The sequence below is a fragment of the Ananas comosus genome, linkage group 13, assembly GCF_001540865.1.
Source record: "Ananas comosus cultivar F153 linkage group 13, ASM154086v1, whole genome shotgun sequence".
NCBI lineage: Eukaryota > Viridiplantae > Streptophyta > Magnoliopsida > Poales > Bromeliaceae > Ananas > Ananas comosus.
In genome coordinates, this window is record NC_033633.1 from 1,803,741 (window position 1) to 1,820,345 (window position 16,605).

The 16,605-nt window shown below is 35.0% G+C and overlaps 2 protein-coding genes and 1 non-coding gene across 3 annotated transcripts; all 3 read left to right on the forward strand.

The window, feature by feature from the left end:
* Positions 1,629 to 5,498, forward strand: LOC109719074 (peroxidase 4-like). Its single transcript, XM_020245592.1, has 4 exons — positions 1,629 to 1,944; positions 2,266 to 2,457; positions 2,566 to 2,731; positions 4,857 to 5,498. Exons 1-4 carry the CDS (start codon positions 1,735 to 1,737, stop codon positions 5,246 to 5,248), a joined length of 960 nt encoding a protein of 319 aa, XP_020101181.1. The 5' UTR covers positions 1,629 to 1,734; the 3' UTR covers positions 5,249 to 5,498.
* On the forward strand, positions 11,075 to 15,986 carry LOC109719415 (WEB family protein At2g38370-like). Its single transcript, XM_020246083.1, has 2 exons — positions 11,075 to 11,298; positions 14,372 to 15,986. The coding sequence occupies exons 1-2, from the start codon at positions 11,161 to 11,163 to the stop codon at positions 15,815 to 15,817; spliced, it is 1,584 nt and encodes a 527-aa protein (XP_020101672.1). The 5' UTR covers positions 11,075 to 11,160; the 3' UTR covers positions 15,818 to 15,986.
* Positions 16,118 to 16,199, forward strand: TRNAS-UGA. The gene has a single exon. It is a non-coding gene; the product is annotated as a tRNA-Ser (tRNA).

The following is a 16,605-nucleotide window of genomic DNA, read 5'->3' on the forward strand; positions in this document are numbered from 1 at the left end:
TGTCCGAGTTCCATATTTAATTAAAACACCCATGTTTGCTTCAGTTGAAAGCATACATTCACAATTCTTTAATTAATAAAAGGGAAAACTAAAAAAAAAAAGCCTCCTATGGGTTTGCACTTTTTCATTTTTGTACCTGTGATTTAAAATGTATCAAGTTAGTACTTTATAGTTTCGCACTTTCTCACTTTAGTACCATGTGGTTTAAAGTGTATCAAGTTAGTATTCTGTGGTTTTATTTTTGTATCAAGTTAGTATTCTGTGGCTTTATTTTTGTATCAAGTTAGTGCCCTGTGGTTTTATTTTTTTCTTAATGAAATATTAAACTATATGGTACTAAAGTGAGAAAGTGCGAAACCACAGGGTACTAACTTGATACACTTTAAACCACAGGGTACTAAAGTGAGAAAGTGCGAAACCACAGGGTACTAACTTGATACACTTTAAACCACAGGGTACTAAAGTGAGAAAGTACGAAACCACAGGGTACTAACTTGATACACTTTAAACCACATGCTACTAAAGGGAGAAAGAGTGAAATCACAAGGGGGTATTTGAAGTTTTCTCTTAATAAAAAAAGCCAAATCAATACATTTTGCCTTTCGCCTGCAGGACCGACGCCCTTTTTGACAAAACCACACCCACAACTGCATGGACCGAATGTTGTTGCGTGCACCCGGTGCATGGATGCGTGCATTCGTGCACTACACTACGTACACAGCGATTCTAACTCAATGGACTAATTTCTCAATGGAAAATAAATACCGCCAACTTTTGTAGATGGTTGTGATCAATATGTTCTTATGAGAATATGATTTGATCTAATATCATTTGGTATATTGAATTGAATTGAATATGATAAGATTAGAAAATAATAATTGAGAGATAGAACAGTTTAGCAATTTACAAGTTGCAGGGTCACGGTCCTATAATCATCTTTAAGTTTTTTCATTATTAATAACTATTTTGAAATAAGTATGTTAGCTTAAATGAGCCAGTATTCTGTCCTATTCATGTTCGAAATAGCGTGAGACTGGGTGGGCCGAGTCATGTTCGAAGTGGCGTTAGGCTGGTTGGACCAAGTTACAATCGAAATCCCTGGGCGCTATATCTGTACGCTTTAAGTGAATTGGTTGCGTATTCCTAACAACTCGAGCTTTTGAAATATAATAGTTAGCACCAACGATCCGACAAAATGGGCTAATAATATTTGTAATTAGAGCCTTCTACTGTAATACTTCATGAAATAATCATCTAACTCCAAAAGTTAGAGCTACTAGAAAATAATAATTTGATCCTATCCTATTTACTTCAATCCTGAATATTGTATAAAGACTTAAAAACAATGTGGTGTTTTCACATATGCACAATGCACCAAGACCATGGCAATAGTATATCGTTTACACAAGGACTCTTTCAAAAGCACAAAGCATACCAGTTAAGCGCGTCTCGCTGCTTTACTGGGAAGCAATTTCCATTTCAAATCCAGTTAATGCCCACCCCACAGTAATCCTCTCAAATGCACAAAAAAGTCTTAAAGATTAGGTAAGCATTCCTTAATGCTTTGTTTGGGGCTTATCTAAATCAAAATTACTTAGCCTCTCCCCTGCAGCTTCTATATATATGGTCCCAGTTTGGCATGTCCTGCTCAAGCCAAACACACTTCTCTCTCTCTCTCTCTCTCTCTCTCTCTAAATCTCTTCCTTTTGCTCATTAGCTAGTAAAGGAACTAAAATGGCCATTTCCTCTAGGGCTTTTGCTTCTCTACTACTTGCTCTCCTCCTACTTGGGAGCGCGTCGGCGCAGCTCTCGACGAATTTCTACTCGTCGTCTTGCCCAAAAGTCTTTAGCACGGTGCAGTCGGTCGTGAAGGCCGCGATACAAAAGGAGAAGCGGATGGGCGCCTCCCTCCTCCGCCTCTTTTTTCACGACTGTTTTGTTAATGTATGCGTTCCTAGCTATACTACTTTCTTGTTAGGCCGAACTTTGAGAACGAACTCTCTACTTGACAAGCAGAAGTTAATTATTTCGAAAAAAAATCAAATTTCATTTCGGACCTCCGAATCAAATCTCCAATGCACTTTTGGACTTCTTGTTCCATCCGTAGCACAACGTAAAGCTGCGTGAGAGGCTTTGGAAGAAAATTATCGTAGAATTTCTAAATAACTCTACTTAAATAATACTTCTGTAGAAACTATATATACTTGAGCGCGCGGTGTTTACGCTTCTTGGTCTAGGGTTAACATGTGCCTGCATTTTGTACAGGGCTGCGACGGTTCACTATTGCTCGACGACACGGCCAACTTCACCGGCGAGAAGATGGCGAAGCCCAATAACGGCTCGGTGCGCGGGTTCGATGTCGTCGACAACATAAAGTCTGCGGTCGAGAATGTGTGCCCCGGCGTGGTATCTTGCGCCGACATACTGGCGATCACCTCACGAGATTCGGTTGTCATAGTAAGTACAATTTAGAAATTGATCATAGCTAGGTTCTCCAATTTTATTTAGCTCTTGATTAATCAATTAATGCATTAATGTACCAAGCAAAATTGCTTCTTTTCATAGCTTGGAGGGCCAAATTGGAATGTGAAGTTGGGGAGGAGGGATTCAACAACAGCAAGCCTCTCTGGTGCTAACAATAACATTCCTTTTCCATCTAATAGTCTTAGCACTCTCATCTCCAAATTCTCAGCTCAGGGTCTCTCCACCAAGGACATGGTTGCACTATCTGGTAAAATTACTTAGTCTGATAAACTATATTCATTGAAAGATGAAATATCTAATTGAATTGCTTTTTGTTAAATTGATTTTCGTGTAACATAATATCAGAGCTAATTCTAAATAAGTTTCCTTAGTTTCGAGAGTCATGGGCTTAATTTCTCATATCCATCACTTTATAAATTAGATTCATTATTCTTTATCTGTTTCTGTCAATAAATACAGTACTACTATTTTTTCTTTTTAGAGAAAAAGATAGCATGCTACCCGCTTCGTTTATTTTATTTAGAAATAACATTAACTGAAAAATACAGTTCTACTGTTACTTATCAAATCATTAGATCGATCTTTAATTAGTGTACTAAAAGTTTCATATATGGCAAAAATCCAATTATTTTACACCATTTGTAGCTAATACTTGCAAAAATTGTCATTTCATTGTAGACATTAGAACAATAATCATATCATAATTTTACAAGTAATCATTACGAAAAAAACAAAAAAGTACAAGGCTAGTCACTTTTTTTTTTTTTTTGTAGCTTTGCCAAAAGGAAGAAATATGACATCCTAACTTACTACCTAGAAGAGAGTGTTGACTAGTAAACTATTTTGTGGTCCAAATTATTTGACTCAAAAAGCATTAATACCTCTACATATATCTGCCGACAAAGCATGTAATACCATGCCTAATGTCTTGGCGTACATTTACTAGACAAAAACAAATGCTCCAATTGTAACGCTACAATTGTTGACGAATACAAATACAGATGCAAACGGAGCGGATCTAGGGCGGGAGGGGTCCTCCGCCTGGAGAGGCGTTGATCTTTATTTATTTTTGGTCTCTATTTATCGAAAAGTGAATTTTTTATGAATCAGAATAAATCAAAAAAAACAAAATCTAAGCACTAAAAGAGTTAAATTTTTCTATAAGCATTTTAAAATATATAATAAAATGGTTATTTTATTTAATAATTAATAATTAAAGTCTAAACGTACAATATATATGAGAGCAATGCTTCTATGCACCAAAAAGATCTCGGCCCTTAAATTTTTTTAAATGAATGGTGGAGATGTCTTTTAGTTAAGAGGGTGACTGGCTTTTGTTGCCTTAGGTACCAGTCACTTTCTTACCAAGGACAAACTATTTTCTCATATGTAAAATTAGCATGAAGGGCAGTTTTGTAAATTTTTATTTTCATTTCCATAATGCCCCTCTAGTAATTATAAAATATTCCATTCAATTTTGAAAAAGTTTTCACCCACAGTCATCTTCTCCGAAGCTATTTTTTCTTTTTTTTTAGTTTAAATAGTTAAAAAATTTTATTTTTTTAACTATAATATAAACTAAATCTAAATTTAAAATTTAATTTTAATCAATGTTTTGAACTTTAATGTTGTTTTTACTATCGAATGAACAATTTGAATTTAATTTTAAAAATAGAAGCCTTTAATTTAATTAAAAAANAATAAAAGTTATGTTTATAAATACAACATAATTTACAATTTAAAATAAGTTAATATATTTGAAATTTCGTGTCATTTTAATATCAAATTAACAATTTGAATTGAAATATACTATTCATTTAAACATAAATTTTTTCATTCTGAAAATTAAAATTAAAATTAAATTTGAATTTAATGTACACAATTATAAGTTTAAGCTCAAATTGATTTTTAAATTTAATTTTATAAAGATTTATTACTTATCAAATTAGCACTATCTAATTTGGTAAGTAACAAAATTAAATAAGGAAACAAATATTTGTGTAGGGTTAATCAAATTTGGTAATTAGCTTGTATTTGTTTTCCCATATTATTCTTACGAATGGTAACCTATTGAGCAGGTAACTACTATGCAAAAGTCAATCTCGCCCTTAAAATATGAACGGCTAGATTTAATTTAGCCGGTGTATTGAAGCATTCCTCTATATATATGAAAATTCAAGAACAACATGTTTAAGCGAGAAGCATAGAAACGAATGTACTTGTAATATACTAATATAAACTATATAGTGCAGAGATTATTCATAGATTTTATCACAATGAAATGTTCGAAATCTATAAGTTTGTTTTTAAAAAAATTTCTAAGAAGTTTTTCTCTTATAATTTTTCTTTTTCTCTTTTTATTTTTTCCGTAGGTGCTCACACCATAGGCCAAGCACGGTGCACCAACTTCCGCGCCCACGTATACAACGACACCGACATCAACGCCTCCTTCGCGAAGTCGCGGCAATCGAATTGCCCACAAACATCTGGCTCGGGCGACAACAACTTGGCCCCGCTCGATCTGCAGACACCGACGGTGTTCGACAACGACTACTACAAGAATCTCGTCGTGTTTAAGGGCCTGCTGCACTCCGACCAGGAGCTCTTCAACAACGGGTCGACCGACTCACAGGTGCAGTCCTACAGCAGCAGTTCGAGCTCGTTCTTTTCGGATTTCGTCACGGGGATGATCAACATGGGCGACATTACCCCCCTCACGGGATCGAACGGCGAGATCAGGAAGAATTGCAGGAAGATCAACTAAATTGAACGAGGTAACGAACGGTCGATCGCTTGCTGCAGTAAGAATAAAGATATCAGAAGATTATATGGATGGTTTATTTTTATTTTTATTTTTTATTTTTACAAAGAAGTGTAAGAATTTGATGTGTTTAATTAATGTGGAAGTGATCAGTGGTGTTTTGGCTTTGAGAATGTTTGTTTGTTTTTGTACTAACATGTATAATTAAGCGCATGAGGTTGGCTCAAAATTAAGTTATTATTTATTAGTGAAAGTTAGTGTTGTGTCTATAGTGCGACTTTTTCTGTCACATTAATCTTTTGTGTACCGAAATTAAAAAAAACATAATCTCCATAAAATGGTTGGTGAATTCATGTAGAGCATGGATTAAGTGCTCATCGGCACAGGCTATATTCATCGTGTCATATAGTGCCAAAAATATGTCGGAACGATACAGCTCTTGTACTGATGGCACTGTTCAAAATTCTCTATTTTTTAAATTAGCAAGTAATTTTTTAAAAAAATTAAAACATTTGATAAAGATACATAATAAACAGTTAAAATATTTTGTTGCTAAAGAAAATAAATATTTTATATTATTATGTGTCGGCACGTATGTATTTCTTGTGACCGACAAGCATCAGCACGCCAGGTACGCACCATGTAGTACTATGTTGGTAATTTTTCAGTACAACCCCGTGTTACTACATTTAAATTTTGTTGTAGAGAGACTAAGGATGGCGTCTGAATTAAGAAAGGGTTAAAAGTGCACGGCGGCCTATGTGGCCCATACTTGGCCCAGGCCGGCGAAAAAATTTTTGCGGCTCGAGAAAGGCCCAAGAATCATTTTATGAGAAGATGCTTAAGCCCAACCAAGCTCGTCACTATCTAAGTGTTTGTTTGGCCAAACGCTGGAGCTAGCAGATCCCAACAAAATATTTATGTGAGAAAATTCATGTGGAATAGTTCATACAACTGTACTGTCGAAACAGCGTATCGCGCACCATAAACACAATGAATTAGGATCTATATGAGCATTAGATGATAATATTGAGAAATTATTGCATAAACATTCTGTAAGAGATTAGCATTTTATAACGCATTTTCTAAAACATTGTGTGGGTTCAAACCCCCAATCTCAACAATTTAATTTGTATTATTATTATTATTAAAGAAAGAAATTGTTTCATAGGTGTTCTCAAATATATGAATACTTAAAATGAAAATTATACATGCTAAAATATTTTAAGGATTAAAAATTAAACTCTTAATTTTCAATCATAATGAAAAATTTTCATACTAAACAAGTTATCAATACAACAAAATTGATACACCAAAGGAAACAAGAGGGATTAAAATTCACATCTAAACAACCGAACTCAAGCTACATTTTTTTTTCATTTTTACCGAAAGAAACCATATATAATAGAAGAGGAACGACATCATAAAAGAAATTTTCATACTGAATAAGTTTTTAATAAGGATGTAAAATATAACACTTAACTTGCCATTCTAAATGGATCTTTAATACTGTAAATAATACTGATTAAGAAAGGAATTCATACAACAAAAATGATATGCACCATAGGAAACCATAGGGATCACATTTCACATCTAAACAACCAAACTCAGGCTACATTATTATTATTATTATTATTATTATTATTTTCCAAAAGAAACCATAATAGAAGAGGACCAATAAACTACGTACAGATATCTCTACACATACATCACAACAATTCTTTTCTTTTATGATCACAGAAGAAGATCACTCTTGGAGCTCGATGAGAACGAGGACGACGATGGCGCAGATGATTGATACGGCATATGAAGCTTCCTTAGTCGACCTAGCTCGCGAAAGAGCGACGCGATGAGCCCGAACTGCAAATATCTAGTACTCTTCTTCTTTCTCTTGGACACAGTTTTTTCAGGGTGGATATTGCAATTAGAGGGTGGAGGGGTGATAGGTGTGGAGGTTTTGGACTTAGTAGGCAATGTGTCTTTGGGTGTGCCAGGTTCAGATTCCCATAGGAATGGGACTGAACCTGATGCAACCCCAAAGTAGACCCTAAAGGAATTGTTGCATGAAGAATTTTCCTTGGAGAGGAGTTTTGAGTAGAATTTGTTATCTTGCTTGATGTGGAGAGGGCTTTTTGGGTTTTCTGAGATAGTTGAGAACATGTTCTCTAGGGATAGGTTGGTATAGAGAGAGAGAGAGAGAGAGAGAGAGAGAGTTTGGATCATTTAAGAATGGGTATAATCTAAGGTTTGGATGTTTAGAGGGAGATTTATAGTAGGTTTCAAGTTGTTTAACTAGGTTTGTTTGGTAAGTAAATAAATTGAAGATTATTTGATGCTTGTAAGTATTTTCGCTTGTCCCACCAAACACCTTAAAATTTATTAACATTACGGTGCATGAAAATTTGTACCTAGCGCAAATACATTTGCTGTAGCTGAGACGAATCATGCAACATACGACAACTAATATGAAAGGTAAAAGTTAAATTATGCTACGTGCACTAATTAAAAAGATAACAAAAAGATAGGAGAATTAAATTTAGAATCCCTTCAGAGAGTGAGAATTTAGGATTGGCTCTAATATCACGCGAATCGATCTGATAAATAATGGTGCAGAAATAGTCTTAATATTACCTTAGACTATATAACGAAAGGAGTAAACTATTGACCACGAAGAATTGACCCACTAACTGAATTCAGGTGGAAGGCTCTCATCATTGTTAATCCAATTAAGCCATTCTAAAATCTCAAAAATTATCAGGACTCTTTCAAAAGTTGTGTTCCAATAAGAAATCCAGGGTCCTAGTAGGAAAATTCACTTTATATTAGAAACAGGGATGCATGAGCTGTATGTGATACATATGGACAGTGTTGATATAAATGGTAAATAGTTGAGTTAATCAAGCCATATTGGACTTATTCTAGATAATGAGAACATAATGTGATGTTTAATGTTTTATCCTCCTCTTTATGCTCCAAATGCGAAGGTGATTAGTGATTTAAATGTGGCGGATACAGGGCTGGCAGAAGTCCTCCACCTTCTCTGCCATAGATACTAGGTAAGTTAATTTCTTTTATTATTTTTGGCCCTCACTGATCACGTCATTTCAGAAAAGATCGAAACACGGAGGATTTTTGATAGGTAGGGGCGAATTAATGGAAAAAAAGGGGTCCCCCCCCCCTCTCCCACCACCCCACTGTATTTTTTTATTTGATTAAAGTCGAATCAGGACGAATTATTATTATTTTTATATATTTGGTCCACATTTACTGAATCACTAAGGATGAATTAGGACGAGAGCTCCGTCAACCAAGATTCATTTGCATCCCTAGTGGGGACAGAATTGTTAGCTATTTTTAGGGTAGGTGATGAGATGAATAGATTGGTTTTTCAGATCTACTTAGTGGTAGGTAGAATTTGATAATCCAATTAGTTATCTCTTTTACCACTAAGGTACCAGTAATGTATTCCACTAACTCTCTAAAATAATGAAGATGTATTCCTCATTAACATCCACAAAAAATATATATGTATATATAGAAGATCAACCAAATAAGTTCGCAATCTGGGTTCACCCATAAACCCTAAAATGATTCTCTTGTTTGAAGAGTTTAAATGCAATGATCCAAACCAGTTAAACCGAACAAATTGAACTATATTTTCCAATAGCTTCATGGTCATGTTTGAGTCAGGTTTTGGATGCCCAAAACTGGCCTTTCTGCTACTTCCGGAACTTAAAAAATAGGCTAAATAAATTTCCCATGGTTTTGCGTAGTTTCAGGCTTATTCAAATTGATTCTTAATGTCTTTTCCCTTTGTGCAACAGTGAATGAACCATGAGTTAAATGAGATTTTTAATGGTGTGCCATGGTAGATGTTTTTACACACATGACATTCATATTAAGTAGTGTTGGCTTAAATGGATCAGTATCCTACCTTGTGGCGGGAGACTATGTAGACCGAGTCATGTTTGAAATGGCGTGAGATTGGGTTCGGCCGAGTCATGTTCGAAGTGGTGTAAGACTGGTTCGGCCGAGTCACAATCGAGACCCGTGGGCACTGTATCTGCACGTTTTAAGTGAATTGGTTGCGTATTTCTAGTTGCTCGAACTTTTGGAATTAATAGTTAGCGCCAACGATCCGACAAGCAGTACATTATTATAAATACCGTACTCATCTGAATAAGATCTAAGATAACTACTTTATCTGGGCTGGGCTCAGGTTGGCCCTCAAACCCTATTCTAGACACTGGTTATTTGTGTACCATTAATTTAAAGTCCCAAAAAAAAAAATGCACCATTGATCATAACAACCATTAACTAAAGAGGTCTTATCAAAGCATAAAGCATAAATAAGATTACAAAACTCCGAAGCACAAGCTTCAATTTGATAATTCTGATTTACGCTACCGACTCAAAAAAAAAATAAAATCTTAATTTGATATTCTCAATTCTACTACAGAGATTACTACTCCGAAAATGTTAATATTTTACATCGCATAATATTTTTTTAGAAGTCACTTTTGTAAAAATCAGTACAGATATTAAACGAAAAATGACATGTTCACATGCCAAAGTCCCAAATTTCCTCAATTTCTCTAAAACCCAAAAGGCATCCACCGACAAGTTCACAAGAATCCAAAATAACTTTGAACCCCTTCTCCATCACGTGAATTTGCATTTCGGTCCCCGCTTTAACTTTTTTGACCTCGTGGTCCCTCGCACGTGGCCCCCACTCTCCGGTACGTAGACCGGATCATAGTCCAGAGGTACTATTTTGTATGGTCTCGGTGTTCCGCGTCACCCATACACCGGACAAGCTAAGAGTGAAACACGTGTCCGCGGTGAGGAGCTTGTAATTATATCAAACAGAACGTAAATTAGATAATATTTATTAATAAATATAAGCCGGGTTTCTTTTGGTTTGTAAATTTTAATATGGCTAACAACAAAATTTATAATATCTTGTATAATTTTAGATGCTTGATCAAATTAAAGTACTTGCACCCACCACAAAATAAATAATATTAATAACATATTGATATAGAATTCGAATGTTAGAAAAAATAAAGAGTGAGAATATTATTTTATTTTTAAAAGAATAAAAATAAATCAGAATAATTAAATAAATGTATTATAAAATTTACGTCATCGTAGATGGTGTATATATAGCAGTATTTTATGCTATTAATACTAAATTATTTAAGCATGCCATATCCAAATCGATACTTAATTGCAATCATATAGATATATATACATGGCGTACAATTTTGTATGCCAAATAAAATAAAAAAAATTTATGTGCAAAAGAATCCTTTGCTCATAAAACTAAATCGCGAACGTCAAAGTCGATTTTGTATGCATACCTACAAAAATTTAGAAAAAATATATCCATTGATATTGACTTGAGAGTAGACAACTGCAGCTATATACCATTTGGAGATGGCTCTCAATTTTTTTTTTTTATTGGTGTATTTTTAATTTTTTAATGTTTAAAAATTTAGGTGATTGTAGTCTATTATTTTAACTATTGCTCAGTAAATAAGAAATAAAACCATTAACAACTAGAACCTAATATTAGGTTGAAATTTTAACTTAAGTAATTAAAACAACTCAAACAAAAAAAAGGTGTTAAAATAAAAAGTTGAACTTGTGGGCTAATTCCAAAATAGCCTAGAATTGTGTGGGATCTCCATACAATTTTATGTCCGGTCCATAGACCAGGTCCATCAGATAAGCATGCCGCGTACAGAATCCGAGCCCCTCGTAATTTGCGCCATCCCCCCGCCCCCAAAAAAGTTCACGGGGCTTCGTATCAACTAAACCCCTCTCTCTCTCACTTTACTCACCCTTTCCTAAACCCCGCTGTGAGGGGAAAGATAAGAGAAGTCGGCGACGGGTTCCTCAAATCCGAGCCAATGTCGGCGACGGGTTCGGGAGATGTACGGTCGGGGACGGTGGACACGACGGCCCCCTTCGAGTCGGTGAAGGAGGCCGTCCATCGCTTCGAGGCCACGTGGCGGCCGCAGCCGCCTCCGATCCTCCTCCGCCCCGAGGTATCGGATGTAGTTGCAAATACAGTGCAGTAGAAAAGGCATGCAGTTACAGATACTGTAAGGGGCTGTTTGGTTGCACGCATTTGCAACTGCAGTGCAGTTGCAAATGCGTGCAGCCTCAATTTTTTTGTTTGGTTTAGTGTAGTTGAGTTCAACTGCTGCAGTTCCAACTACACAAGAAGGTCCAAATGCTGCAGTTGGAACTACATCCAAATGGCTGTAGTTCCAACTGCAGCAGTTGGTGAGGGATAGGATCACCCACAAATTAACAATAATAAATAAATAAATAAATAGCTAAATAAATAAATAATATATGTATATAGGTAAATAAAAATACTTGTAAATAAACTCATACTAATAAAATTTTTTAGACAATACAAGCTTTGTGCAAAAAATTAAATTTTTTAAATTTATTTTATTTAAAATATAAATATAGTTTTTTTAAAAAATTTTTATAGAATGTGATCGTGTATGTTAATTTAATAAGTTTTAATTAATTATAATTATTAAATTTGATAAAAAAAAATGAGAGAATCGTTTAAATTTTAAAGTTTGATTTACATATTGAAATTAAATAAATTAAAATTTTTAAATGTGTCGATTAATAAGTTGAAGAATGTTATATATATCTACTTATTTATTTATAAATAGTAAATTTAAATGATTAATAAACTTATACAATTATTTTATGTTTAATGAAAGTAATCTCACCACTCTATCTGAAAAGGTGACAAAATTCACAAATACAACTATCAGCTTCATATTATCAAACAGAATAAATGTAACTGCAGCAGTTGCAACTGCGTAAAACCAAACAGACTAGGTGTAGTTACAACTGCAGCATTTGCAACTGCATGTATTTCCAACTACACTGTTTTTATAACTACATCTAACCAAACAGCCCCTAACTGTAGCTATACATATTTTGTTAAATTTGGTATTGTAAATAATAGTATAGCTATAAATAATTTATTTTTTTCGCATTTATTTGATTGATTGCAATTGGAGTCCTATTTACAAATTTGTATATTTTTAATGTAAAAAGAAAAATGGTTGAAAATTTTATTATTTTCCACATTTTTTTTTAACTTCAAATACCATTTCTGTAGTTTCGCGTTTTCTCACTTTAGTACCATGTGGTTTAAAGTGTAATATTTTAGTACTTTATGATTTTATTTTGCTCTTTCTGTCGACATCTTTATTAACTCTCTATAAATTATTATATACAAAAAAATTCAGATATTCCATATGAGCCTTCTCGAATATTCACTTTAGTATTCTATGATTTACCGAATTTTCACTTTAGTATCACGTGGTTTAACTTTATTTCTAATTTAATAAAAAAATTAACATAGAGAATAACGGAAAGAGAAAAACGAAAACACATAATACNGAGGATAAGAATCACTCTTAGTGGATAAGGCGACCACTTAGAAATCTTAAATGAATATGCATTCTGCAAATCAAACATCAAAAGTCACACAACAGTTTTCAGAGCTACAAATAATCAGAGGATCGAAAAAGAACGGTTTACAGTATTGATTGTATTACCATTTTCCAGTATGACTGCAGAACGACACTATGTTATCCAAATCCTCATTCTCCAGTTTGCGAATAATAAATCAATGTCTAAGATCTTCATGAATATAAGCAGTCTAGACTTCACAAGTGCAATATATTGCATGACCAGGGCGGAGATGATACATTATAGAGTACCGAGAAGAATTCTGTGAAGTAAGAAATCAAACTACATTAGAATAGCGAAGATCAAATAAAAAAACAAATAAGAAAATAAGTTTTCCTAAAAATCCCAATAAATTATAGCACAATTTTGTATTGGAAAAGTATATTTTTTTTGAGAGAGATAGGTAGCACGCTACCCGCTTCGTTTATTTCATTTAGAAATAAACTTAGCTAGAAATGTGAATCAACTAGGATTCGAACTTGGGACCTCGGATACCAACCACCAAGCCCTTTGCCACTTGCTCTAGGAACGGTCGGTGTGCACTATATATTGTTAGGAGAATGAACCAAATGTATTATGGTAAAGTGATAAGTTTCATTAATGGAGTACATTGTAGGCATTGAAATGGTTTGTTGGGCTATTTATCACTTGATTTTTTGTGGTTTTATTACTGTAAAGTAGAATTAAGATCGACGACGCACGTCTATGACTTGGTCAATCTTAGGGTCATTGATTTCATTGATTTGTAATGTTTCGAGAATGCTCTATATTTTCTATTGGAAATGGGAAATTGTCGCGGTACTACATTTTGCTTTCAGGATTACTAAATTTTATAAACTGAACCAAACATTGTAATTCAATGTACACTGTAATTCGCGATTATATTACTGTATTAAATCAAATGTGGTAATGCAGCATCAGTAGTAATTTGATTTAAAAATCTCAAATACCTAATTATGTCGAAATAAATCTGTAACGCTGCATAACTTAAACCAAACGCGCCCTAAGAGGCATCTTACATTGTGGTTGGATTGGAGGTTTTACCACATCCACAAATGATGGGAATAAGGTTTCCATGAAAATCCTTTGTGCCTTTCTGATACAAATTGTATGGTAACACTCTTGTCACTTTGAATATAAATATGGAGGATTTTCAGAGTGTTAAGAATCGTTTGTCGCAGAAACCATGGGATTTGAAGCTTTGAACTCAGTATCTTTTGCTCTGATACCATACGGAAATTTTAGTTCCTGCATGTTCGACCTAAAGTTTCTCGTAGTTTGCTTTCAAAGGAAAAAATAATTACTATAACGTTCGACTCATCAGTGTAGGTTTAGACGTTGTTTCTGTTATGGTGATAAGTGATAACAAATTCACATACTATTTGTCGAAAGGGTGATGATGTTTCAGCTCACTTTAAGGCCGTTGAAACTTAATAATACAGAAAAGCACTTAAACAAATTTTTGTCAAAAGATCGATACTGTTTGTTCCTCTGAACAAATCCCTAATGATGTTTGTTTTTCTTATGCTTCTCATGCACTTAAACAAATTTTTTGTCGAAAGCTCGATACTGTTTGTTTTTTCTTTACTTAAACACAGTTTCTTTCAGGAGATCGAACTGATGAAAGTGGAAGAACAAACCGTGAAGCTAGAGATGGATCTTTTCGTGAAGGAAAGGGAAACACTGAAGGTGTTGAAAGAACTAGAAATGACAAAAAGGATCGCCGACGACTTAAAGTTACAACTACAAAAGTTAACATCTGAATCTCCATCTGCGACGAAGGTACATCCTATTCCAAACACCGAAGAAGAACGCCCCGTGAATAGCAATAAACATTTTGAAGTATTCCCTCGAAATACCGGCGGCAAACAGTCTCCTGGGAAAACTCTGATGGGATTAGAGCAGGCAAAGGCGAACCTAAGCAGGACGACAAGCGGCCTATCTGGAGTTCGAACAACAATTGAATCCTTGAAAATGAAAATAGAGAAAGAGAAGTCATTGCGCGCAAAAACAGATGAGAGGCTACATTTAAATAGAGCTACAGCTGCGTCCTTGGAACAAATGCTAGGTAGATACATCGCCGAATTGCGACTAAAGAGTGGCCCGAAAACTATAAGCACTCAAAGTGCATCGGAGGTTTGGGCTCGGATCAGACAACTGAATTCTGAGAAAGAGAATTATGTAAGAACGATGGAAAACCATAAATCGGATATCTGTAATTTGACTGCCGAGATTGAACAGACGAAGTCGAGAATAAAGACGGCGGAAGTGCGGCTAATCCTGGCCAAGAAGATGAAGGAGGCATCGAAAGTTGCGGAAGCAATTGCGCTTAGAGAAATCAGATCTCTAAGAGAGAAATCAGAAACAGATCCTTCCGAAGTGACACTCCCTGTTAAAGATTACGCCACTCTGACCTTGAGAGCCCGAGAAGCCGACGAAATTTCTAAAAAGATAGTCGGTGCGGCAACGCTTGAAGTAGAGAGAGCGAAGCAATCTAAGCTTGAGCTAGTGGAGAAGGTCGAGGGAGTAGAAGCAGAAGTTTCAACCGGAAGGAAAGCACTAGAAGAAGCGCTGAAGAGAGAAGAGGCTGCTAACGAAGTGAAGCTCGAAGCCGAAGAAGCACTCCGCAGAATGCGGTCCGAACTTGGTCAGCAACGGCGGTCCGTTCACAGCTCCACCAAGTTCAAGAACTCCGCGGGGACGCAAAGAAGAGGAGGTTCTCAAATGCTCGATGTCAACGGGCTGAGTTTGGCGACGAGCGGGCCGCTGACTGTTTTGGGCTCGACGTTGTCGATCGGGCAAATACTTAGGAAGAAGCTGATGGCTCCCGAAGAGCACAAAGTGCGAATGAGCGCGAAAGGGAATGGGAAGCCCAGGGTGTCTCTCGCGCAAATTCTAGCCCAGAAGCACGAACTTTACTCGCCGCCGAGGATAGACGACGGCAGCGCTCGCAAGCATTTCTTCGCGAGGAGGAGGAAGTTTAGTTTCGCCGGTCTGGCATTGCTGCTGGCGAAGCAGAAAAGGAGAAAGAGGAAGCATGATTTGAACTCTTAAGGTGGCCGGCGTGCGCCGAGATTGCGACGTAGTTTAGTTTCACTTAGGTGGTTAGTGTAGAACTAGTAACTATGTAAATAAGCTATAAAAGAACCATAGTTCCTGGAGAATGATATTTGCCTTGTATTATAAGTTATTGTTTTAAAATTTGCCTATAACTGATGCATAATACGTGTGGTTAGTGTTCTGGGCGTGATCTTTAGGAGTGTCTAATTGTTACTTATGTAATTAAATAATACTCTTATGTAATTAAATAATAGTTTAACCATAATGGTAAACATAAAATATAACAACAACAACGTCGATATGTCCGAGTGGTTAAGGAGACAGACTTGAAATCTGTTGGGCTTCGCCCGCGCAGGTTCGAACCCTGCTGTCGACGGATTATAAATTTTATCAAAATTTTAAATGGTGAAATTTAAGATTTAGATTTGAAATTTAAAATTTGAAACTTAAAACTTAAAATTTAAAATTTGAATTAGAAGATAAAAATCCAAAATTAGAATTACATTTTGGGAAGCAAGTTTTAACTGCTTCTGATTTTGTAACTTTTGAAATTTAAACTTAAAATTTTAGATTGAAAATTTAAAATCTGAATTTATATTTTAAATTTGATTCCAAATTTTGAATTTTGAGATTTAAAATTTAATATTTGAGATTTAAGATTTAAATTTTAAAATAAACTTAAAATTTGAAAGTAAAATGTAAAAATTTGAATTTAAATTTAAATTTTGAACCAAATTTTAAATTTAAAGTTAAAATTGAAGTTCAAAATTAGAATTAGATTT